At 40.9% G+C, this 25,597-nt stretch overlaps 2 protein-coding genes across 2 annotated transcripts in view; one reads left to right on the top strand and one right to left on the bottom strand.

The window, feature by feature from the left end:
- Nucleotides 1-3,266: 3,266 nt before the first annotated feature.
- rpl15 (ribosomal protein L15) lies at nucleotides 3,267-9,313 on the bottom strand. Its single transcript, XM_062056671.1, has 4 exons — nucleotides 9,192-9,313; nucleotides 8,331-8,512; nucleotides 8,127-8,263; nucleotides 3,267-3,621 (listed from the first exon to the last, which is right to left on the bottom strand). The coding sequence occupies exons 2-4, from the start codon at nucleotides 8,500-8,502 to the stop codon at nucleotides 3,316-3,318; spliced, it is 615 nt and encodes a 204-aa protein (XP_061912655.1). The 5' UTR covers nucleotides 8,503-8,512; nucleotides 9,192-9,313; the 3' UTR covers nucleotides 3,267-3,315.
- A 785-nt stretch (nucleotides 9,314-10,098) lies between these two features.
- Nucleotides 10,099-25,597, top strand: part of sf3a3 (splicing factor 3a, subunit 3) — a 52,792-nt gene continuing 37,293 nt past the window's right edge. The window contains exons 1-5 of the mRNA XM_062056668.1: nucleotides 10,099-10,321; nucleotides 10,445-10,492; nucleotides 12,676-12,728; nucleotides 24,349-24,454; nucleotides 24,526-24,598. Coding sequence (XP_061912652.1) covers nucleotides 10,226-10,321; nucleotides 10,445-10,492; nucleotides 12,676-12,728; nucleotides 24,349-24,454; nucleotides 24,526-24,598 — 376 coding nt within the window. The 5' untranslated portion in view covers nucleotides 10,099-10,225. The remainder of the gene's footprint in view (nucleotides 10,322-10,444; nucleotides 10,493-12,675; nucleotides 12,729-24,348; nucleotides 24,455-24,525; nucleotides 24,599-25,597) is intronic.

The following is a 25,597-nucleotide window of genomic DNA, read 5'->3' as shown; positions in this document are numbered from 1 at the left end:
ACACATACAGTATGAGATGAGATCAATGAGATAAGGTAAGAACAGGATAGAAACTGCTGTGGAACTACCAGTAGTTACAATGCAATGTGCCAAGGAAATACAATGTTAACACTTTTGTGCAAATAAGTACAGTTGCACTTGTTTTTTCAAATGTGTTTATTCTGTAAAGGAATGAGTTAAATGTTTAAAATGACTGGATAATAGTGCTATTATGAAGTGCAATGTCAGCACTATTTTTTTTCCTGCAATTTCAAATGCACTTGTTTTAATAAATAAATACAGCGTTTTAAAAGCATACACAATCTGTGTAAATATATTAGTCTGTGGTTAAAAGGACTTGAAAGGACTCGAAATTCAAAATGCAGGACTTGGGACTTGACTTGAGACTTTTCAGTCTTGACTTTGGACTTGACTCGGGACTTGCCTGTCTTGACTCGGGACTTGACTCGAGGGCAAAGACTTGAGACTTACTTGTGACTTGCAAAGCAATGACTTGGTCCCACCTCTGGTTCTTAGCATTCAATGATCTAAAACATGGGATTTATGCTCGTCATAACCACCTTACATTGGTTCGACCTAAAGTGTTACTTGGAAAAAAAACTAAGAACAATGTCAGTCACAGCTCAAATATGATGGAAAAAAAGTAATTGGTTTTGAGGTCTGCAGGTTGTGAATGATGCAACTTCCTGTGCACCCGTGACTTGTGGAATATTCCACATTGTTCAGAAGGGGTACTCTGTTCTTGTAACAGTACTGAGAAATCTAGGGAAACCACTAAAGTGCACTTTTTAATCACAATTGCTTTAAAAAAATAAATCTCATTCCTTAATTGTTGATCCAGGGTCACTGGTCATGTAAATACTGCTCCCTAGTGGATCATCTGTTCAATGCATATACAATAAAATATCACTTTCAGAAACGAGATGATCTTATTTCCTGCTCAGAGGCTAATTTCATATGAACCATACTGCTTTCTTAATTGACTCATCTTGAGGAATGACAATGAGTTAGTATAACAGAAAACATACAAAAACTGGACATTTTGGCTAAAATGTTTTTCCAAAACCAAATGCTACAAAAAGTGGGCCGTAATAAAAACCTTCAGTTTTACCACTGCACTGAAAGTGTAAAGCCAACATTTAATGTATGAAATGTGATTATTTAATCAACACTTTAGGTCAGGGGTCGGCAACCCGTGGCTCCGGAGCCGCATGCGGCTCTTTGACCACTCTGATGCGGCTCAGCTGCATACTTGCCGATAGTGTTGTGTCGTTCGCGAACGATTCGCTCGAAAGAACGAATCTTTTGAGTGAACGTACTGAACCGAATCACTTCATGAACTGATTCGTTCCTTTCTCAGTTCAGTTGAGCTCCGCCGCGACCATGCCGGTATGAGTGGAACTGGCGCATTCTGTGACTCACTGAACCCTCGACGTCGGCGAACGACGCAGCCAATGAGAGGGCGGGTGGAGGGACTGAGCGAACGATTCGTTCACCGCGGATTAACGACATGAATCACTCAGTGAACGTCAACGCTCTCGCTCTCTGCTCTGCTTGCCCCAATGCCGCGAGTGATTCTCCCCCCGTCGCGGGGATATGTTTCATGCCATTGGCATCCGTTCTCCATTCATTCTCCAAGCTAATGGCTAATGTTGACTCAAGCCACATGAAAACAAACACACGTCCCCAATATCTCAACACATAAAGTTAAAGAAAATCCGTGCAGGCTGAGCAGCAGCGACGCAAGGGGGAGGGGCGGAGGGTAACGTGTAGGGCAGGCTGTTTTGAGAAGATTTAAAATAAAAATAATTAATGTATGTACACATACATAGGCTATTATTTACACAGTTATTGTAACAAAAATAAATTTCTCCTTGGGGATCAATTCTGATTCATATTATTATTATTATTATCCATTCTACTGCAACTGTTGTTGTTGTTTAGTAGCTATCATCATCATTATAATAATGCTGATTTGCAATTAAACTGTACTGCTGCTGCAGAAGTGATTCGGTACACGTACTGAACTGGCCACCGTGTGGCGTTGTCAGTCACTGATTCTAGTGATCCGTAACCGTCAAAAGAACTGCAGAAGAGATTCGGTACATGTACTGAACTGGCCACCGTGTGGCGTTGTCAGTCGCTGATTCTAGTTATCCGTACCGTCAAAAGAACTGCAGAAGAGATTCGGTACACGTAATGAACTGCGGCCACAGTGTGGCGTTGTCAGTCGCTGATTCTAGTGATTTGTACAGTCAAAAGAACTGCCGATCCCATGAAAACAAGCCACATGAAAACAAAATGAGAGTAGACTAGTAGAGGAGACAGAAAGAAGGGGCGGAGGGTAAAGTGTAAGCAGGCTGTTTTGAGAAGATTTAAAATAAAAAATAATAACTAATGTATCTACACATACATAGGCTATTATTTACACAGTTATTGTAACAAAAATACATGTCTCCTTGGGGATCAATTCTGATTCATATTATTATTATCCCTTCTACTGCAACTGTTGTTAGATTAACGCGAGTCCCTACGCAGTGCGCGAATGTCTGCACTGTATACTATCTGTACAGTGCAGACCCCCCCCCCCCCCCCCCCCCTCCGTGCGTTGGTTGAGCGGAAGAGTTAGGGCTGCATGGGATTCTGGGTATTGGTTGTGTTGTGTTTATGTTGTGTTACAGTGCAGATGTTCTCCAGAAATGTGTTTGTCATTCTTTTTTGGTGTGGGTTCAAAGTGTGGCGCATATTTGTAACGTAACAGTGTTAAAGTTGTTTTATAAGGCTACCGTCAGTGTAAGATGTGTGGCTGCTGAGCTAGTACGCCTTGCTGTCACTTACGTGAGCAAGCTGAAACTGCATTCTACATGTGGTCGAGCAGGTACACTGTTTGGGCAGGCTGTAGAGGGCGCCAAAAGTAGTGTCATCACGCCCTGATATTCGGGAGTCTCTCGGAAAAAATTAGAGGGTTGGCAAGTATGACACTATCAAGCGCCATTCATTCAAAACTCACGGGCCGCACTAACATCAAATTTCCACACTAAAGTGCGTGCCGGTGCGTGTGTCTGAGACCCCTGGTTAACATAGCACAAAGCATTTAAGCCTTGTATGCGGTGTTTTTCATTTTAAATTAAAACTTTTTTTTTTGTGGCTCCCATTTTTTTCTTTAATTTGTTAAACTTGCCAAAATGGCTCTTTGAGTGGTAAAGGTTGCCGACCTCTGCTTTAGGTTAACGCCTTAATTTAAATAAAGAAAAAGGAAACATAACTTTCACCAAAAAAGCTTTTATTTTTCCACAATTAGCGATGGTGTACGCTCTAACGATAACGATGCAGCTGCAGGGTGTTTCTGCGCCTCCAGGCAGCACGGCGGGAGCCTCCAATGGTCTGGTGGAACTTGTGGCCCTTGCCCAGCCCACGGCTCTTCTTCCCTGCAGACGTCAGGCCACGCATCTCTCTGTGCTTTTGCACGGCCTTTGTGATCCATTGGCTGTCGGGGTTGCGTCGTATTGTCTTATGGAAGGGATCCACCAGGATCACCTCAAAGAACTTGTAGGTTGAATCTTCACCCACCCAGTAGGAGTTCAGCACTCTCAGGGCGCCACAATGACGGCCAGCACGCTCCTGCAAACATCCACGTCAAACGTAGAAAAATCATTTATTGGAGAGAAAACCTGTTTAGCATGGACATCTCACATTAGGGGAAGAATACCTTTACCATTTGAACCCAATTCCTGGTACATTGAAATCAATATTGCCACTCAACAGAACCTTTTCCACCGCAGGAACGTTCCCATTTACTCGGGTAAAGAAAAAAAAAGTTCCCTGCGTTTCCACCAAAACTACCTGGGTAACTTAGTTCTTCAGGAACTTTTCGGAGTTCCTGCCAGCCAGGTAGGACTTTTGGAATGTTCCTGGAACCTTATTGGAGGCAGGCTGTGCTGCCGAACGCTGACTGGTTGAACACAGTTGGGGGCGTTCCTAAAACTTATTTTACCGAACACAAGACCGCCATTACGGAGTATGTGAGGGTGACTTGTTTATTTCTTATGTATTTCTATTACAACAAACTTGACAATGGAGAGAAAGAACGAAATTACTTTTCAGCTTGCAACTTTTTGGGGGCATATTTATGCTGAAGAAAGCTGATCAGTGGAACTATCTTGTAGTATTTTAACTCAGCTGTAGTCTATAAACTATATGCAGTGTAATGTTATTTATTATAAACTTCATTTCTATACGCAGAGCTATGAGAAGCGGACAGACTCTTTTAAACATATTTAGGGAGGAGTATGAAGTCGGACTCGAAGCAACAACCTCAGCTGCTACCACTCTGGGACTATGTTGGATAAATGTGAAATAAAGGAAGTGGAACAAAGGTAAATGACTTGCTTTGTTGGCATGGAAAACTGCACCCAGTTCGCCTGTGCAACTGGACATGTGTCACGTGCAAAATACATTTATTGAAACAAAGTACTTTTTGATTTTATGTGAATCTGTATTAGGACGTACCGACAGATTTTGGTCGGTACCTATACAAGTACAGAGACTGGTAACAACTTCTACACACACAAAGCACTGACTTGATTTGTGTACTTTGTCTTTTAGTACATACGTACATTAACACTGACAAGTACATGACATTTCAGTCACTATCTGTACCTGCATTTTTGTACGTGCGCATAGTGATGGGCACTTAGGGAGGGACTAAAACAAAAAGTGAGGGCTTCAAATCCGTATTTGTAATTTTGGGAAAAAAATAAGGAATTGTCCCATTGCAAAGTTAAAAGATGTTTGTTTGATGGAGCTGTCACGCCAAATTTCTTCCCTCTACAAAAACCTTCCCTCCCCCATTTACTTCCGTGGTCATGTTTCCTCTTACGTCATTGACAGCGATCAATAGCACTTCGGCTTTGAATGCCCGTCGCTGGAAGGATACTTAGTCTTTGACAGCTGCTGGAATCTGAAGAAATCGATTTTTTTTTTTTTTGTACAGGCGCGAAACAGAACAGTCGCGGGCAAGTTAAGGACCCCCGGCAACTTTGTGATTTTATTGGACGCAGCCCCGGAAGTAAATGGGGGAGGGAAGGTTTTTGTAGAGGGAAGAAATTTGGCGTGACAGAGCCATTAAAATATTTAAAAAAGCGCCATTAAATGGTTGCAATTCAACATAAAAATGAAGGAAGTAAATGTTCGTCATTTGCATTAAGTCATCTACTTTACAGTAGGCCTGGGTCGATATTCGATAAATCAATTAACCAACGGTAAATGAAAATCAAGTCAGTAATATTTCCAGCATGGATAAATCGCCATGTGCACGCTTCAGAGCATTCACGCTTTTTGTCGCTTTCAGCGGCCTTGGCATTTGTGGCATAGTGGAATAAAAAGGGGGTAAATTCTCTTGTCCTCATTACAGTGTCTAACTCTTTGTGTGGCGACTAGTTAGCATGTAGCAGCTAACATGGACAAAACCATCCCAAAAACAAATGCCACCGCACCAGTGTGGGAACATTTTAGTTTTAACCTTTAGAACAAGATGAGCCCATCAACACCAAAAAGCTAGTTTGCCGAATGTGCGCAAATACGACAAACCTGCACACCTCCCATGAATTGATTTACTACCATGAATTGATTTACGTAGACCCCGACTTAAACAAGTTGAAAAACGTATTCGGGTGTTACCATTTAGTGGTCAATTGTACGGAATATGTACTGTAGTATCTACTAATAAAAGTTTCAATCAATCAATACCTGAAACACACTCAACAGTCTTCTTTAAGTCAGTGTAAATAAAACATTGAAAAATAGATAGCGCACATTGAACGTGTGGTTAAATACATCGCGAAAGACGTGCTGCATACGTTCGAGGGACATTTGTTATATTGTCATGTCCCTAATCGTAATCAGCCAGACTTAAGTTTGCATATGACCGGTAATACATCTGCTTATAATGTAGTGTTTATATGGTTACTCTTCACTTTTTGTTAAAAGTAATGTACAACTCTACCTCGGCCTACATGTTAAATATTGAAGTAATGTACAACTCTACCTCTGCCTACATGTTAAATATTGAAGTGCAACTTTGTCAATACTTTAGCCATTTTATAGTTTTAGTTATAGTGTATATTTGGAAACCCCCCCAACCCACTAATTTATTGCTTTTGGTGGAGATCTTTATTTGAGTGCAAAATCTTGCTAACAAAGTATATTTTTTGTTATTAGTTTTAACTTGGAGATGTTAAAATGTACGAGAAGTTTATTGCATTTGTAAAAAAATACATTATTTTTTTGTATGTAATAATAATGGCAATAATGTTGTTTATCTGCAATAACTTCTAGGTCATCAAGCAAAATGTGTTACCAGGCCTTCTTTACAGCACTTCTCTGTAATTATTAGTCAACTCATAAATGAAGTACACACAATACTTAAATGTGTACCGATAGCATCAATTACGACATAGGTCTTGTTTATTTACAAACAAAACTAGTGACAAGTAATCCACAAATCAGGCAAATTGAATGAATTTGTGCTAAAACCAAAAGGTTGCTTGTGTGTCTTTACGACAAAAAGGCTTTGTACATTTATGGTGCACCTTTGCTGCCGAGGTTTGACGCCTTACAACCAATTTTATTTTCCCAGGAGACATACAAGGCTCCATCTTATCTCCATGACAACCTATTTCTCTACATGATCACGTTCACCATTTTTTCATCTGCTGTCTGAAAAGCACTGACAGACATTGCATTGTTTAATTAGACTTTTAAGATTGTTTTGGAGTCTATTTACTTAAGAGGAGCAAATGCAATACAGCCACATGTTCATGTTAGTCAGCCATGAACCTATAACTACACATCAGACTGTAGGCTCGCATACATCAGAGTACAGTTGTAACTACCCATTACATACATTTAGGCCTGGGCAAATATTCGATAGGTCAATAAACTGACGATAAATAAAAATTAAGTCTATCTTTTCCAGAGCATTCACGCTTTTCATCAGTTTCAGGAACTGCGCGCGTTTGTGCTTTCGTGGAATGAAAAGATGTTGAATCATCTTGACCAATTGTCTTCAATTGTTTGTGCGATGAAGCGATGCCGCTGGCCCACTAGCATCACATAGTGCCAGCCTGACCAACCAGCGGCCCTTGAGACGCATGTGGCTTTAACGTTCATATCGAAGTTTGTGTTTTTTTAATGTGCGTGGTTTCTGCGGCAATTGAACTACAAATAAACAGTAGTAATAATAACGGTTGTAAAACACCTGACGGTTAGTATTTTTGTATTAATTTAAAAAGGTCAAAAAAACGTCATGCTCTTTGATGTGGACGGACTGGCAGTAGCTTAAACGCTATCATGTAAAGATTAATGTCTTTCCCCATTAGTAAACTTAATTCCCCAATCTGAACTTGTAGAAACACATTGTAGTCTAAACAACTGAGCTACAGTATTCATATTAAACAAAGGATTTGCTATTTTTGCACAGAGTGATCGATAAACTTGACAAGTTGAAACAGACGACAAAGTTCAACAGGAAGCAAATTTACATAAACCAGAAGTGAAACAACGGATCCCCCTCTACAATTTAAAATGGAAGAAGATAAACATATTTAAACACAAAAACAATAAGGCTCTTATGAGGCCTGAACAATATTTAATGTGTCCTCTGCCAAAACAGTATATTGTGTGGCTATTTATTTATTAAAAAAAACAACTTGGTTAAAAGATTTCAGTGTGTGTATGAGTACTTTTTGAGCCCATTCAACAATACCACGATAACCATGATCATTTTTGTCACAATAACTATTCAGACATTTTGTTGTTTGTTGTTGTGTATATTTGAGCGTCCCCCAGCCACTCCTTAACAGAGACAAACTATTTTATTGATTTTGGTTGTGATTCTTATTCAAATGCAAAATTGTGTTTGCAGGGTATATTTTACTTTTATTATTTGATGTCAAAGTGCAGATAATCAAACAATTGCAAGAGTGGAGCTTTTTGTTGAAGTATGAAGAGCACTCACCTAGGAGGTTTTTAAAACTACATAGACAGTACTGTAAGATATTGTTACGTAGTATCGAAATGTCCCAAACTTAGAATTGTGCCCACTATTTCATTGAAGGCTGACGTACCTCAGCAGTGGATTGCAAACTGCGGGCGAACTTGAGTTGGTTGACACCGTGGTTCACTGGCTTTCCGTAAGTGGCGCCCTTGGGTACGGGGCGCTTACGGCCTCCACGGCGGACACGGATACGGTAAATCACGTAGCCTGTTAACAGAGCACATCATCAGATTACATTCAAGTTTAAGCAGTTGATCGTAATTTCTTTATTCACCTTGTTTGGCTTTGTAACCCAGCCTGCGAGCTTTGTCGGGTCTGGTCGGTCTTGGTGCCCGATGAAGGTTCGACAGTTGACGGTACTGCCAGCAACGCACACGCAGCAAGAAGCGCATCACATCAGATTGCTTCTTGCGCCATAACTCCTGCATATAGCGATATGCCCCCATGTTGATTTACCTGTCAATGAAGTCATTCATTAAATCACAATGGAAGCTCAGTTATTGTTACAGGTCATGTGAAAACCTCTCCATTTAATTCTTAGTTCATTCATTGGTATTTGGCAAAATAAACACGAGATACAAACAATTATATAAACGTTTTCCGTTAGACTTAGACAACATTTTTGGTTCCACAAGGTAAATTGTCCCACAAAGTAGCACAGTTACAAAGGATGGAAAGGATAATGCACACAAGGGCACAAAAAGAGGGCGAAAACAAAAGGTATGAAGTAGACTAAAAATTTACCATAGGTACATGTACTTCAGTACTTAGGTATATAGTATCCTATATTAGTTGACTTAACGGGACTTTATCACATTGTCCTAAAAGCTACACGTACAAGGCATTATAGACAATATTAAATATACTGCAATAATACTTCAAAACAAACAAAAATACACAGTGCAACATTTCGGGAGAGTTCCTGCCTGGAGCTAAGCTACATATCAAGTCAATGAGCTTCGACACATCTTCAAACAAAAATCGGGATAACGAACATTTCATCTCAAAATAATCAACCCAACATGTGAATGAATCTTATGCCAAGACAATACAGTGCGCTGATTAAAGTGATGGCGAGTATTACAGAAGATTGATGTAGATTGTACTTGCAAGGATAGCTAAAATGCTTGCTTACTTGATGGAGTTGCAGCCGGAAAGAGAAAGCCGATTTACCCAGCGTGCAATATGGAAACGTGATGACGAACTTCCTCTGTTGCGTTCATGGGATTTGTAGTATAAACTGCTGGGAACATATAAGACTTTGTGTTTCGTAATGAAAATAATTGCGATATTTTGCTTTTTTTTTATTCATCTATAAATCTTCTTTATCTTAATGTATTGAACTGTATTATATCCTGTTTATACAGTACATATTGTAACGGCCTGGTAAATATGTTGATGAGAATTCCCGTGCCTCTGAATGCATCATACTCTATGTGTCCAGTGGAAATTACTTCGTTTATCTTTTTTTTTTTAACTTAAAAACCCTAAAATATATACAATAGGTTAAAACAACCCATTTATTTTAAATACCACGTTTGGCAAACTTACAAGAATGAAATACAATCGCCTTGATTTATTTACACATTAAAACATCACATTAAAAAACATATAATTTAACAATTTGTTAACCTGTAACCAAACTAATTTGAATTAAAAAGCATAAAAATGTTACTGAACTTTAAACCTACCTTACCATGAATTGATTAACGTGGACCCCGACTTAAACAAGTTGAAAAACGTATTCGGGTGTTACCATTTAGTGGTCAATTGTACGGAATATGTACTGTACTGTGCAATCTACTAATAAAAGTTTCAATCAATCAAAACCTTCTTGGAGAATCTCACGCAGAAAATTAAGTACATCGCAGCAGTTTCAGCATTAAATTAACGTTTTTTAATTGTTTATGTGCAGTGTGGTGTTTTATTTAAAAAACGCCGAACAACTACTGTAAAATCCTTTTAACAAACTACAGTACACATGGCTGGTTTGCCGGGAAAGAAAAATTATTCTTTGTTTCTTTCGGCGGCGTTTTAGTGTAGGCCATAACGACACCGGAAGTTTAAGACACCGGAAGTAGTCTTCACTCGCAAGTGTCGTGCTTTGTTGTTCAAACTCTGTGCAGGTCTGTCCGCTTTTTGACTCCCTTCTACTCTACTCGCTGAAGCATGGAGACCATTTTAGAGCAACAACGTCGGTACCATGAAGAAAAAGAGAGGCTAATGGATGCCAAAACTAAAGAAGTACTACACAAGAAATCGACGGTGAGTTTTCCGTCCAATGCTACAAATTAGCGGAATTGCTCATAGCAATTGGACACATGGAAAAGTGTTAGCCAGGTAATGTTATTCAAACATCTCTTGTGTGAACATCATCTCTCGTTGCAGTTGCGGGACCAGATTAATTCTGATCACCGGACAAGAGCCATGTTAGATGTAAGTATAGTTCTTATTTAGGAGAATAGCTACTGGGACCCTTGCGCAGCTGTAACGTAATGTACTGTATATTTGTTCTTTTACAATCTGTACAAGGGTGTCCAAATTGCAGCTGTGGTGCCATTTTTGTGGCCAGCTGCGCATTTATTGGGTCGCATTTTATAAACGCAAAATTAAAAAGTTAAACAATTGTAAAGTAATTGGGTTGTCTTCTAGACCTACATAATATACAAAGATTAGTAAAATGTATTTTAACACATAACACATTTTGACTTACTGCATTACTTCTCAATTGTCAATATTAGTTTTTTTATTCATGTTTGGATGATAGAATATAATATAATGTCTTTTATTGACACTTTACACAGGTACAATGAGATTAAAAGCAACTCCAGTATCAATGCGACAGTCTACAAATATGCAAAACATAGGAAGGAAATAAAATAAACATAGTGCAAAAGGAGGTTAAGGGCACAGTCCAGTCCTGAGAACGAATGTTCTGAATGTGATGTTTAAATATTAAATAGATAATATGTATATACTATATACCTGTACATATATACAGAAGCATTCAGACTGTGGGTAGAAAGTAACAATTGCACACAGGGAGGTGCTAAGCCAGGGGTGTCAAAGTCAAATGGACGGAGGGCCAAATAAAAAATTTAGCTACAAGCCGAGGGCCGGACTGTTCGAATGTTCATTGAAAAATTTTTAAATGACGCATATAGTCTAGTGAACCTAATTGAACCTACTGAAAACCTAACAAATATATTCCAATATGATCAGATAAATAAAGCAATATTTTCTTATGGCTCTGTCAGTAATCTTTAATTTTCAACAGACACAAAAGACAAATTTCCTTTATATAAAAATCCCCATAACATGAACATTAAATGAAAGAAACCGGTATTCAAGGCACCATCAGTAGCCTATATTTTCTATTTTAGCAAAAGTGGGCTAAATTTACTTCAAAGAAAAAAACAATAATAGCAATTTTCTATCATCCACTCAACTGAAATATTTTTAAAATATAATTAAATTGAAATACAATAAAATAAAGTGCAAAAATCTATAAATCAAAAACAACACTTTGTTTAAGGAGAAGTAACATGCAGTGAAAACAAATATTAAACTTTAACTTTTAAACTTGAATTGAGTAAAAACTCTAAATATGTGATTGCACAGTAATGTTCACATTAAACCCCCCTCCTCCCTCCGTGGGAGGGAGGCGAGTTGGGTGCCCGAAACCCCCCGCTGGTTTCGGCCCGCCCCTTGGCGCGCGTGGCACGGCGGGCTCCGCGACCCGACGGCTGGCCCTCGTGGCTTGACGGCGGGCGCGTCCCGACGGGCCGCGCGTAGGGGTCAAACGCAGAAGTCTCAGGGCCTCGTGGTGAGGGGGTGGCCTGCAGGTTTCGGCCCGCTTGACCCCCCCGCTCCGCTTGGCGCGCGCGGCACATGACGGGTTCCGCCACCGACGCTCGGGCTGCAGCCCGACGGTGGTGCGGGCCCGGTGGTGCGGGCCCGGCGGTGACGCGCGGTTTGGGGAAACAAAGCAGAAGTCTCAGGGCCTCGGGGCCGGGTTTCGGCCCGCCCCCTTGGCGCGCGTGGCACGGCGGGCTCCGCGACTGACGGCCGGGCTGCAGCCCTTCGGCCGGCAGGCGCGTCCCGGCGGGCCGCTCGCCCCCTTTCGGAACCTTGGACCGGCATCCGCTTGGTGCGTGTAAAAGATCTGCGGTCTGCGGGCCGGTTCTAATAATAAATCAAGATCATCCCAAGGGCCGTAAAAAACCTTCTCGCGGGCCGGATATGGCCCGCGGGCCTTGACTCTGACATATGTGTGCTAAGCTATAAAATCAGTGCCTATGAGAGTTCACCGTGGTTATGGCTTTAGGGAAAAACTGTTCTTGAATCTGTTTGTCAAAGCCAGGGTGAGTCAGCCGAGCAGTCCTCGAGGTAATCAATAAGTTGCCTGTTAAACCTACCGTAGTACTGAAAAAATAGTCACAGGCACAGCCACATTAGATAGTACTTTATTGATTCCTTCAGGAGAGTTCCCTCAGGAAAAAATGTTTTTATTATGTGACATTATTATTAAACGTTATGTGAGAGAGAGAGAGAGCAGCCGCATTTGCTGGCAATATTTCTTGTCTGCATGTCTCCTGATCATTGCCATCTTTTTCTAGAGGTATATGGATGTGAGTGCCAATCTCAGGGACTCTTATGAAGACAAAGATGGGTAAGTCCTTGTTATTCCAATGTATGATGGGAGTGCAACGATAACACGACAAATGTCGTCAATAAAATTGGTCGCCAACTATTATATTTGTCGACAATAGTCGTAACGTCATCTCTCGTGTTTTTACGGGCGGAAGTCACTCTGCGCCGCCACCCGCATGTAAACAACATGTAAAGTGTCAGAACATTACTTCATATTGTTAAAAATTGTTTTTTTTTTGCAAACCAGACTTTGTTTTTATAGCAGTACATCTTTGATATGCGAGCATTTAATGCAGAGGCATGATGTCAGATATCTGGAGGGGTGATGCGGTCTCAGCCTTGGTAAGGTTGTTAGCTGGTCTATTGCCATGCTAACGAGCTAATAAGTGTGAGACAGAGTTGTGTGAAAAATAGATTTATCTATAATTTTAGTCAAAGTCAGCCAGTTGAACTTTGTCTATCAATTCAAGTACTTTTCAAAGCAACGTCAATTTGCAATGACGTAAAAAAGGCACAATAACAAACGCAAACCACAGAGAAGCAGTAAATAAAAATAAAATTTGTCACAGACAAATATATTTTTCGACTATAGTTGTGACATCATCGCTCATGTTTTTCTGGCTGGGTGGTAGGTCACCTTATTCTTGTTAAAAACATGAACACCTTGCTCATTTTGCAATGTGGACCTTGTTTTTATGGCAGTACATTTGTGATACGTGAGCATTTAGAGCGGAGACATGATGTCAGACATCTGGAGGGAGAATGTGGTCTCAACCCCGGTAAGAGTGATAGCATCTACCTTGCTAGCTATCTAGCTAACAAGAGTGAGACGAAGTTGTGTGAAAAATAACTTTAACTATAATTTTAGCCAAAGTCAGCCAGCTAAACTACATCTATTCAAGTACATTTTAAAGCAGCGTCAGTTTGCAATGCTGTAAAAAAAGGCACTTTAACAAACATGAATCACGGACAGGCACCAATGCAGAGGTATCATAAGATTAAACAATCTATTTAAATAGTAACATTTAAAAAAATAATCAAATATAGAATTCTACACATTGAGTCTATTAGAGTGCAAAAACTGCCAAGAGTTATTCAATAGTCAACACACCAGTGTGCAGCTTTTTAAACATCACACAATTCTTCTTTTCTTTTTGAAGAAGTTAGATTTTGTGTTTTGTTGTTTTTCATTGCTGCCATTTTAACTGTTTTTTAATACATAAAAAGGGTTACTTGTGTTTTTTTGCACTGTACCTTTCTTTCATTTTGTTAGTCATTAACATTTTCACAACAGCTGAATGAGCAGCACAGTTACAGTTTAAATACATATTTATGAATGAATTAGTCATATTTGTTGTTCATAATCACATGCCTAAAATTACTTAAAGGTTCCATATGTAGTAATGTGGCCAGAAATGGTACTCATAATCATGGTCAAAATTCTGTAGTCCCCTCCCACTCTCCATGACTGAGGTTGTCAGATACGCAGCCGAATCCTACTCCAAGGAATGGCAATCGACGAGTCCTACGCTGTAGTTTTCTCTCCTGCTTGGCACTCAGCAACATGGGTTGGAGTTGGGGGTTAAGTCACCAAAATGATTCCCGGGCGCGGCGCCGCTGCTGCCCACTGCTCCCCAAGGGGATGGGTCAAATGCAGAGGAATTTCACCACATCTAGTGTGTGTGTGACAATCATTGGTATCTTTAATCTTTATGCTTCTTGCAAGATGCTTTACTAAGTAATTATGCCACATTTTACTGATGGCGATCCAACCTGACAGACACACTTCCATGTAAGCAGTGCAGACTGCAATTCAGTGCAGACTGCAATTCTATGAGCCAACCCACGTTACTCAAAAACCATGTTACGCATAAATCATATAGCCTACTACCATGTCAATACACAAAGTAGAAAATCATTACATGTAAAGCATTATATTGTGCCAAGCCTGATGCACATACAGTACCAGAAACCGCAATTAACCGTGCTAATGTTGGAACGCATTTCCTCAGCGTGTCAGCATATTGAGTACAAAATAGGCACTGACACTACCCATGTCCACATAGGTTTTATTTGTCAAAAATATATTTTGCCCTGTCAGTTGGATGACACATCGACGCATAGGCTAACGGGCTGAATATATGTCGATGTGTCATTGACCGGGCTAGCATGCTAAGCTACACTAGTGTGATGGCGCTTTGCTCCTAAGCATTTGTTGCACAAACACACTAGCTTTGTTAGACAACGTCATAGACTGTATTGGACAATATAGTTTACATACAAAATTTACATTTATTACAAGTAATAAGAAAACGTAAATGCCTGACTTACCTATCAAGGAGGAAATTAACAAGTGTGGCGTCAAATGAAAAAATCTTCTCCGCCTTCAATCGTCTCCATCTTTCGAAGGCATCCCCAATACAAATCCTCGTTTTGTTCCTGGCTTTGTCATGAATAAGTTGAGAATAGTAACGAGGCCTTTTAGATTTACTAAGGTCTGACATGTTTAGTAACTTTACCAGTGGCAGTAGCTAGACGAAGATGGCGGTGCGTAACTGGCAACCTGGATGTGACACACTCACAGACTTTCTAATTGGTGGAGGGCGGGGCATCGAAATGAAAACAATTACAATATTTCGGGGCTGTAAATCTAATTTGGAAATGAGCATATCCCAGCTGAGCTAATGTTATTAGTTATAAAGGTATTCGAAAAGAACATGATTTATTAGTGCCTTTTAACATACTGTATCAGGGCCATTTAATGATGACTTGACATTAAATTATTACATATGGAACCTTTAAACTGCATTTAATTTCAATGGAAAAATTAGAGCCATTAAATGTGTATGTTTAATTATCTGACTAGTTGACTAATCGTTAAGATAGTCTTTGACTAATCGACTATCAAAATAATCGTTAGTTGCAGCGCCAGAGTATGAGGTATATATACACATAAATATATATATATATATATATACAAATATATATACAGTTTCGGTTTCATAATACACCTTACGGTGCAACCTGGACACATCATCAGTGATTCTCCCGGGGTCATAGGGTGTTTCGGGTCTTAATCAAACACCCTCTCCCGGGCGACCCAGCCGAGGGTGATCAGTCCCTCGACTTGTGCCCAGGTAGCGCTCCACGCCACGCGTCCCCCCTCCGACGGTCTGCCCCGGGGTTGCGCCGGTGGTGCTTGGAGGTTCCAGGCACTGTGGGGAATGTCCGGGCCTGGGTCCTCCTCCGTCTCATCAGGGCCGTACAAGGTACTGGCCCTGTGCGTTGCACCACGGGTTTCCTCAGGCAGCCTATCTTGATCTTATGTGTCTTCAGGGTTTTTCGCAGCGTTATATGGGTGCTCCCTTGCAGGAGCTGCAGCTTGGGATGCTACCCCTCCCTGCCCCGGTTGCCGTCTTTCCGGGCTGTCAACTGTCTCTCCAGTTGTCACCACTCTTTCGAGGTTGTCATCCAGCCTCTTCCTGGAAGTCAATGGCGATGCCATACTGGATCGGTTTCATAATACACCTTACGGTGCAACCTGGACACATCATCAGTGATTCTCCCGGGGTCATAGGGTGTTTCGGGTCTTATTCAAACACCCTCTCCCGGGCGACCCAGCCGAGGGTGATCAGTCCCTCGACTTGTGCCCAGGTAGCGCTCCACGCCACGCGTCCCCCCTCCGACGGTCTGCCCCGGGGTTGCGCCGGTGGTGCTTGGAGGTTCCAGGCACTGTGGGGAATGTCCGGGCCTGGGTCCTCCTCCGTCTCATCAGGGCCGTACAAGGTACTGGCCCTGTGCGTTGCACCACGGGTTTCCTCAGGCAGCCTATCTTGATCTTATGTGTCTTCAGGGTTTTTCGCAGCGTTATATGGGTGCTCCCTTGCAGGAGCTGCAGCTTGGGATGCTACCCCTCCCTGCCCCGGTTGCCGTCTTTCCGGGCTGTCAACTGTCTCTCCAGTTGTCACCACTCTTTCGAGGTTGTCATCCAGCCTCTTCCTGGAAGTCAATGGCGATGCCATACTGGATCGGTTTCATAATACACCTTACGGTGCAACCTGGACACATCATCAGTGATTCTCCCGGGGTCATAGGGTGTTTCGGGTCTTAATCAAACACCCTCTCCCGGGCGACCCAGCCGAGGGTGATCAGTCCCTCGACTTGTGCCCAGGTAGCGCTCCACGCCACGCGTCCCCCCTCCGACGGTCTGCCCCGGGGTTGCGCCGGTGGTGCTTGGAGGTTCCAGGCACTGTGGGGAGTGTCCGGGCCTGGGTCCTCCTCCGTCTCATCAGGGCCGTACAAGGTACTGGCCCTGTGCGTTGCACCACAGGTTTCCTCAGGCAGCCTATCTTGATCTTATGTGTCTTCAGGGTTTTTCGCAGCGTTATATGGGTGCTCCCTTGCATATATATATATATATGTATGTATGTATGTATGTATGTATGTATGTATGTATGTATGTATGTATGTATATATATATATATATATATATATATGTATGTATGTATGTATGTATGTATGTATGTATGTATGTATGTATGTATGTATGTGTGTGTGTGTGTGTGTGTGTGTGTGTGTGTGTGTGTGTGTGTGTGTGTGTGTGTGTGTGTGTGTGTGTGTGTGTGTGTGTGTGTGTGTGTGTGTGTGTGTGTGTATATGTGTGTGTATGTATGTATGTATATATATATATATGTGTGTGTATGTATGTATGTATATATATATATGTGTGTGTATGTATGTATGTATATATATATATATGTGTGTGTATGTATGTATGTATATATACACACATACATACACTACCGTTCAAAAGTTTGGGGTCACATTGAAATGTCCTTATTTTTGAAGGAAAAGCACTGTACTTTTCAATGAAGATAACTTTAAACTAGTCTTAACTTTAAAGAAATACAGTCTATACATTGCTAATGGGGTAAATGACTATCTATCAATCAATCAATCAATGTTTATTTATATAGCCCTAAATCACAAGTGTCTCAAAGGGCTGTACAAGCCACAACGACATCCTCGGTACAGAGCCCACATACGGGCAAGGAAAACTCACCCCAGTGGGACGTCAATGTGAATGACTATGAGAAACCTAGGGGAGACCGGAAGCAATGGATGTCGAGTGGGTCTGACAGAATATTGTGAAAGTCCAACACATCAGCGAAAGTCCAGTCCATGGTGGGGCCAGCAGGAACCATCCCGAGCGGAGACGGGTCAGCAGCGTAGAGATGTCCCCATCCGATGAACAGGCTAGCGGTCCACCCCGGAGCAGAGTAGAAAAGAAAAGAGACGACAGATCAACTGGTCTAAAAAGGGAGTCTATTTAAAGGCTAGAGTATACAAATGAGTTTTAAGATGAGACTTAAATGCTTCTACTGAGGTAGCATCTCTAACTTTTACCGGGAGGGCATTCCATAGTATTGGAGCCCGAATAGAAAACGCTCTATAGCCCGCAGACTTTTTTTGGGCTCTGGGAATCATTAATAAGCCGGAGTTCTTTGAACGCAGATTTCTTGCCGGGACATATGGTACAATACAATCGGCAAGATAGGCAGGAGCTTGACCGTGTAGTATTTTAACGTAAGTAGTAAAACCTTAAAGTCGCATCTTAGGTGCACAGGAAGCCAGTGCAAGTGAGCCAGTATAGGCGTAATATGATCAAACTTTCTTGTTTTTGTCAAAAGTCTAGCAGCCGCATTTTGTACCATCTGTCATCTTTTAATGCTAGACATAGGGAGGCCCGAAAATAAAACGTTACAGTAATGGAGACGAGATGTAACGAACGCATGGATAATGATCTCAGCATCGTTTGTGGACAAAATGGAACGAATTTTAGCGATATTACGGAGATGAAAGAAGGCCGTTTTAGTAACACTCTTAATGTGTGACTCAAACGAGAGAGTTGGGTCGAAGATAATACCTAGATTCTTTACCGAGTCGCCTTGTTTAATTGTTTGGTTGTCAAATGTTAAGGTGGTATTATTAAATAGATGTCGGTGTTGAGCAGGACCGATAATCAGCATTTCCGTTTTCTTAGCGTTGAGTTGCAAAAAGTTAGCGGACATCCATTGTTTAATTTTATTAAGAACGCCTCCAGCTGACTACAATCCGGCGTGTTGGTCAGCTTTAGGGGCATGTAGAGTTGGGTGTCATCCGCATAACAGTGAAAGCTAACACCGTATTTGCGTATGATGTCACCTAGCGGCAGCATGTAAATACTAAAGAGTGCAGGGCCAAGAACCGAACCCTGGGGAACTCCGCACGTTACCTTAACATAGTCCGAGGTCACATTGTTATGGGAGACACACTGCATCCTGTCAGTAAGATAAGAGTTAAACCAAGACAAGGCTAAGTCTGACATCCCAATACTCGTTTTGATACGCTCTAATAAAATATTATGATCAACAGTATCGAAAGCGGCGCTAAGATCAAGAAGCAGCAACATAGATGACGCATCAGAATCCATCGTTAGCAATAGATCATTAGTCATTTTTGCGAGGGCTGTCTCCGTAGAGTGATTTGCCCTGAAACCGGATTGAAAAGGTTCACAGAGATTGTAGACGCTAAGTGTTCATTTAGCTGCTGTGCGACAATTTTTTCGAGGATTTTCGAGATAAACGGAAGGTGGGACACCGGCCGGTAGTTCACCATGAGGTCAGGATCGAGGTTAGGTCTTTTGAGTAGAGGATGAATAACCGCTTTTTTGAATGCTAGGGGAACAGTACCAGAGGAAAGTGATACGTTTATAATATTTAACACTGATGGACCTAATAAAACAAAAAGCTCCTTGATAAGTTTCCCATGAATTGGGTCAAGTAAACATGTTGTTTGTTTTGTCCCATTTACACATTTTAACAATTCCTCCAATGTTATTTCATCAAAGAGGGAGAAACTATTTTGGAGGGCAGTGTCCGTCGTATATACAGTCGTGTCTGTGTTAATAGAACCCAGTTGTATCTGAGATGCATTGTCTTTAATCTCTTTTCTAATGACTTCAATTTTCTTATTGAAGAAATTCATAAAGTCATCTGCTGAGTGGGTGGAGCTACTGGGAGGAGTCCCTTGTTGGGTTAGCGATGCTACTGTACTAAACAAAAATTTAGGATCATTTTTGTTGAGGTGAATGAGATTTGAGTAATATTTAGCTTTCGCTGAGGTAAGCATGCGTTTATAAGTTATTAACCTATCACTCCATGCTTGATGGAAAACCTCAAGTTTAGTCGCACGCCATTTGCGTTCCAGCTTTCTACATGATAATTTCTGGGCTTTAGTTTCTTCTGTAAACCATGGGGTACGCCTTTTAGGGGCCCTTTTTAGCTTTAGCTGTGCTACACAATCAATGTTGTCGCGCAGGGCGTCGTTAAAGATGTTAGTGAGGTTATCAATAGAGCCCACATAATTTGGGAATGGTGCCATTACCGAAGGCAGTAGGTCAGTAAGAGTCGTCGTTGTGGCAGCATTAATGTTGCGGCTGCTATAGTACTTATTATTATTAGTATTAGTTTGTTGACAATGAGTCAGAACTTCGAATTTTATAAGGTAATGATCGGACATTACTTTAGTGTACGGGAGTATCGTAACTTTGGAGGTGGTGACACCCCTGACAAGCACTAGATCTATCGTATTACCGTTGCGATGCGTGGGTTCATTTATTATTTGTGTAAGACCACAGCTATCAATTATAGTCTGGAGCGCCACGCATGGAGGGTCCGATGGGGTATTCATATGGATGTTAAAGTCTCCCATTATGATTATATTGTCGGCGAGGGTCACTAGATCAGCAACGAACTCTAAAAATTCATTGATAAAGTCTGAATAGGGCCCTGGGGGGCGGTAGATGACAGCCAGGTGCAGAGGCAGCGGTGTGACAAACCTCACAGTAAGCACCTCAAACGAGTTATATTTTATTATTTAGGTCCGAGGTAAGGCTAAAGTTTTTGTTGTATATTAGTGCAACACCCCCACCCCTTTTAATGGGACGGGCAATATGCGTTCCCGTATAGCAGGGGTGGGCAATTAATTTTTACCGGGGGCCGCATGAGCAACCCGAGCACTGCTGGAGGGCCACACTGACAATATTTCAATTAAATTTTGCTCAAATTATTTTTGATATACCGTAAGATAGATAATAATAATATTTTCATTTAACCTAACTTATCTTTATACAAAAGCAGATGGCTTTTGATGGTTTTATTTTTAACACTTTCTTACACAACACTTCCTGATGTATATTACAATACAAAAATTTCCATTTCTGTCACTTTATCCTGCATCCTCTTTGTTGTAAAACCTTTATTTAACCAGATAAGAAAACGTTGTGAACGTAGCACGCCTGTAAGGTGATTGGCGAAGAAGGAGTAAGCGTTGCTGTTGCGGAAATGAGGAGTGAGGATTGGTTTTCCTTTTGGAAAGAACGAAATAAGTTGAGCTGTGTTAGTATAGCATGCTCAATAAAAGTTTAAAAAGTGCATCAGACTTGGTGTGCACTTCTTCTGGACGCTACAATTGATGTCAGAAGTGGGATGAAATTCCTCCCAGTTCGCCTTGCCATCAAACCTGGGAGTCTTCATTGAGGGCGGAATTCCCCCCGTGGCAAGCAGCGTGGCTGCACCTGTAAACACTCTCTCTCTCTCTCTTTGCGGCGAGCTCCTCACGTAGCACACAAACAGTGCAGTATGCGCAAAGTTTTACTTTTGCCACCAATTGTAGCGTCCAGAAGAAGTACACATCAAGTCTGACGCTCTTTTTAAACTTTTATTGAGCAAGCTATACTAACACAGCTCAACATATCTCGTTCCTTCCACACGCACGTCTCCTCACTCCTCATTTACGCAACTCAAGAAGACAACATCTACTTCAGCAGGTCGTTACACTATATTCTTTAAACACAGCAACGTGTGTACCACAAATAAGCACACAGCTTTACCTTTACTTGTCTTGTTGAAAACACGCCATTCGTCATCAACTTTTCTCTTTTTAGCGTCTCGGGGATAACCGCTGTGCGCCTTCCCTCACAGGACATACGCACATATAACACTTTTCAAAATAAAAGCAGCACAGTTGTATTGCACGCACGACAAAGATGTTTTTTTAAATTTATTTTGTAATTTGAGATTGCCGCTGCGCGCACGAGCATACGTCCACACGGAAGTAATACAAATAACGCTTTTCAAAACAAAAGCAGCACCGTTGTATTGCACACTCGAAATAGATGCTTTTTAAATTTTATTTTGTAATTTATAATTGGCCTCACGCGGGCCGGACAGGGACGTACAAAGGGCCGGATGCGGCCCGCGGGCCGCACAATGCCCAGGTCTGCCGTATAGCCATGAGGAGACGCCTCACCCAGCGCAAAAAATTCGTCTGGTTTGAGCCAGGTCTCGGCTCGACCAACGACATCAAGATTGTTGTCTCTAATGACTTCATTAACTAATAACGTTTTGGAAGACAATGACCTTATGTTTAAAAAGCCCATATTATAGGTAGTGGGCTGTTTTGAGGAGTTTTTGTTGAAAGTATCCGTAGTAGCAATATTAATAATGTTACGTTTATTATGCGTAGTGCACTTTAAATAATTTCGACCATATCTAGGAATTGATATGACAGGAATTTTTAGATTGTTTGCCACCTCTGTAAAATGCATGTCCACCTCTGACGCAGAAAAAACATTATGTGAGTTGTATATTATTCTAAGAGAATTGCTATATGTGCAGGGATTATCCAGCCTGGCGCTGGCTAGTTCTAGCTTAACAGACTCCTTATTAGCGCTTCTTTGTGGATTAGCATTTAGCTTTTTCGTTAGCCCCGCTAACAACAACGTCTTTAGCTTTGTTGATAGCCCCGCCCGACATCCCCGCTTCTGCTTCCGAGCGCACCGCTTATGTCTCTTTCGTTGACGGTCTCCGCTGGTAGTGGACGCCGCTGCTTCAAAGGCCACTGCTGGATGTAGCTCGCGAAGAATTCCCAAGCTAGCGAGTAGGTCCACCGTACAAGCATCTTTCAGCAAAAAATGGCTCGATCTCTCCACATCCAGAATCGTAAGTCGGTCGTAAGTGATCACGGAGTGAACACGCTGTGAGCCAGCCATGAAATTGACTGAATTGACGGGTATATTTGCCAAATCGGTCTACACTTCCAGGAGCGCTCGCAAGAAGCTGCCGCCGTGAAGCGCCGCCATCTTGAATTCTAGCTGCAAATGTCTGGTTTTTGGTGCAATATCTACATAGGTGTATAGAGGCCCATTTCCAGCAACTATCACTCCAGTGTTCTAATGGTAATGGTACAATGTGTTTGCACATTGGCTCAGAAGGCTAATTGATGACTAGAAAACGCTTGTGCAATCATGTTCACACATCTGAAAACAGTTTAGTTCGTTACAGAAGCTACAAAACTGACCTTCCTTTGAGCAGATTGAGTTTCTGGAGCATCACATTTGTGGGGTCGATTAAACGCTCAAAATGGCCAGAAAAAGAGAACTTTCATCTGAAACTCGACAGTCTATTCTTGTTCTTAGAAATGAAGGCTATTCCACAAAATTGTTTGGGTGACGCCAAACTTTTGAACGGTAGTGTGTATATATATATATATGTATGTATATATATATATATATATATATATATATATATATATATATATATATATATATATATATATATATATATATATATATATATATAATATACACACACACATATTACAGTTAAAGTACCATTGAATGTCACACACACACTAGGTGTGGTGAGATTATCCTCTGCATTTGACCCATCACCTTAGTGCTGCGCCAATAATATATTAATATATATCGCAATAGACACATGATCTATATCAATATAATTACACATATTATTGAACAAAAAAACAAATATCTGTCTTTAAATATATAGATAACATTTATCTATAGCCTTCTTATTAGACATTACAAGTTACACGATGGCGTTGCGTTGAGACTCCAGCCCAACTCTGTTTTACCTAACATAATCAATAATCGTGATTTCAATATTGATAAACAATTATCTTAAATATTATTTTGTCCATAATCGTGGTGCACTATGTGAAAGACTAGATCTCATACAGAACACTATTTTTTTATATGGACAAAAAGTGCAGTTACGTCTTCTGGACATCAGGTGCCATCTTTCAAAATTCTTACATTTGTTTTTATTTTTCTATCTCTTATGTCCATAAAGTGCTATCTTGCACACTTTTCACATTTATTTTATTTATGTATGTTGTTTTTTTCTGCCATAATACATTGTTTATAAGAAAAAGTGTTTTTATCTACAATGTTTTTTTTTACAAAGGAAATCATTTTGGTTAAAAGATTAAAGATTAAAAGATTCAGTATAAGTACTTTTAGAAAAGTTTGAGCACAATTAAAAATACTGCAATAATAATGATAACCGTGATAATTTTGTGATGAATTTTCATATCGTGACATCCCTAGCAAAAAAACTAAACAAAAAAAAACATGACATGTTTGCTATTTTATTCAGGACTAAAGTTGATTGAGAGAGTTGACCAAAAAATGTACATAAATAATATGAATCCAATCACAAATTGTATTTTGATGAATTGTATTATGATGAGTGGAGGTTGACTGTGCCCATCCATGACGGCTGCTCTGTTCCTGACAGAATGAGAAGGGATGAACTCGCTGCCATCTCAGGACCGAATGAATTTGCAGAGTTCTACAACAGACTCAAACAGATAAAGGAGTTTCACAGGAAGCACCCGAACGAAGTACGTGATCACTGACACTAGAATCAACCAATATAGAAAAAGCTGCTTAAACATTTTGTATTTCTTTTTAGATTTCCATTCCCATGTCTGCAGAGTTTGAGGAGCTGATGAAAGCCAGAGACAATCCTTGTGACGAGGCACAGAGTAGGTCTTAATCACTTGAATTGTGTATTGTTTAAGATTATACTACTTTAAAGGCCTACTGAAACCCACTACTACCGACCACGCAGTCTGATAGTTTATATATCAATGATGAAATCTTAACATTATAACACATGCCAATACGGCCGGGTTAACTTATAAAGTGACATTTTAAATTTGCCGCTAAACTTCCGGTTCGAAACGCCTCTGAGGATGACGTATGCGCGTGACGTAGCCCGGGGAACAGAGGTATGCCTTCCCCATTGAATACAATACAAAAAAGCTCTGTTTTCATTTCATAATTCCACAGTATTCTGGACATCTGTGTTGGTGAATCTGTTGCAATTATGTTCATTGCATTATGGAGAAAGAAGCTGAGCAAGCAAAGAAGAAAGTTGTCGGTGCGAAACGGACTTATTTTTCGAACGAAGTCAGCAACAACAGTACACAGCCGGCGCGTCTTTGTTTACATTCCCGAAAGATTCAGTCAAGATGGAAGAACTCGGATAACAGAGACTCTAACCAGGAGGACTTTTGACTTCGATACACAGACGCCTGTAGAGAACTGGGACAACACAGACTCTTACCAGGATTACTTTGATTTGGATGACAAAGACGCAGACGTGCTACCGTGAGTATGCAGCTTTGGCTTCTAAACATTTGATCGCTTGACCGTATGTGTGCAACTTTTTTTTTGCGTATGTACGTAACTTTTTTTAAATATATAAGCTTTATGAACCTTGGGTTAGGTGAACGGTCTTTTGGGCTGAGTGATTGTGTGTGTTGATCAGGTGTTTGAATTGTATTGGCGTGTTCTATGGAGCTAGGAGCTAGCATAGGAGCTAGGAGTTAGCATAACAAAGACGTAGGTGTTTTTATGCAGGATTAATTTGTGTCATATTAAATATAAGCCTGGTTGTGTTGTGGCTAATAGAGTAAATATATGTCTTGTGTTTATTTACTGTTTTAGTCATTCCCAGCTGAATACCAGGTACCGTGAGT

The sequence above is a fragment of the Entelurus aequoreus genome, linkage group LG08 (genome assembly GCF_033978785.1).
Source record: "Entelurus aequoreus isolate RoL-2023_Sb linkage group LG08, RoL_Eaeq_v1.1, whole genome shotgun sequence".
NCBI lineage: Eukaryota > Metazoa > Chordata > Actinopteri > Syngnathiformes > Syngnathidae > Entelurus > Entelurus aequoreus.
This window is presented reverse-complemented; position numbering and strand designations above follow the sequence as displayed.

Coding starts and splice junctions, on each gene's coding strand:
- rpl15 (XM_062056671.1), bottom strand. CDS start 8,502: ATGGGGGCATATCGCTATATGCAGGAGTTATGGCGCAAGAAGCAATCT. Junction 8,264..8,330: donor GGGTTACAAAGCCAAACAAG/GTGAATAAAGAA, acceptor CTCTGTTAACAG/GCTACGTGATTTACCGTATC. Junction 3,622..8,126: donor GTTTGCAATCCACTGCTGAG/GTACGTCAGCCT, acceptor GGATGTTTGCAG/GAGCGTGCTGGCCGTCATTG.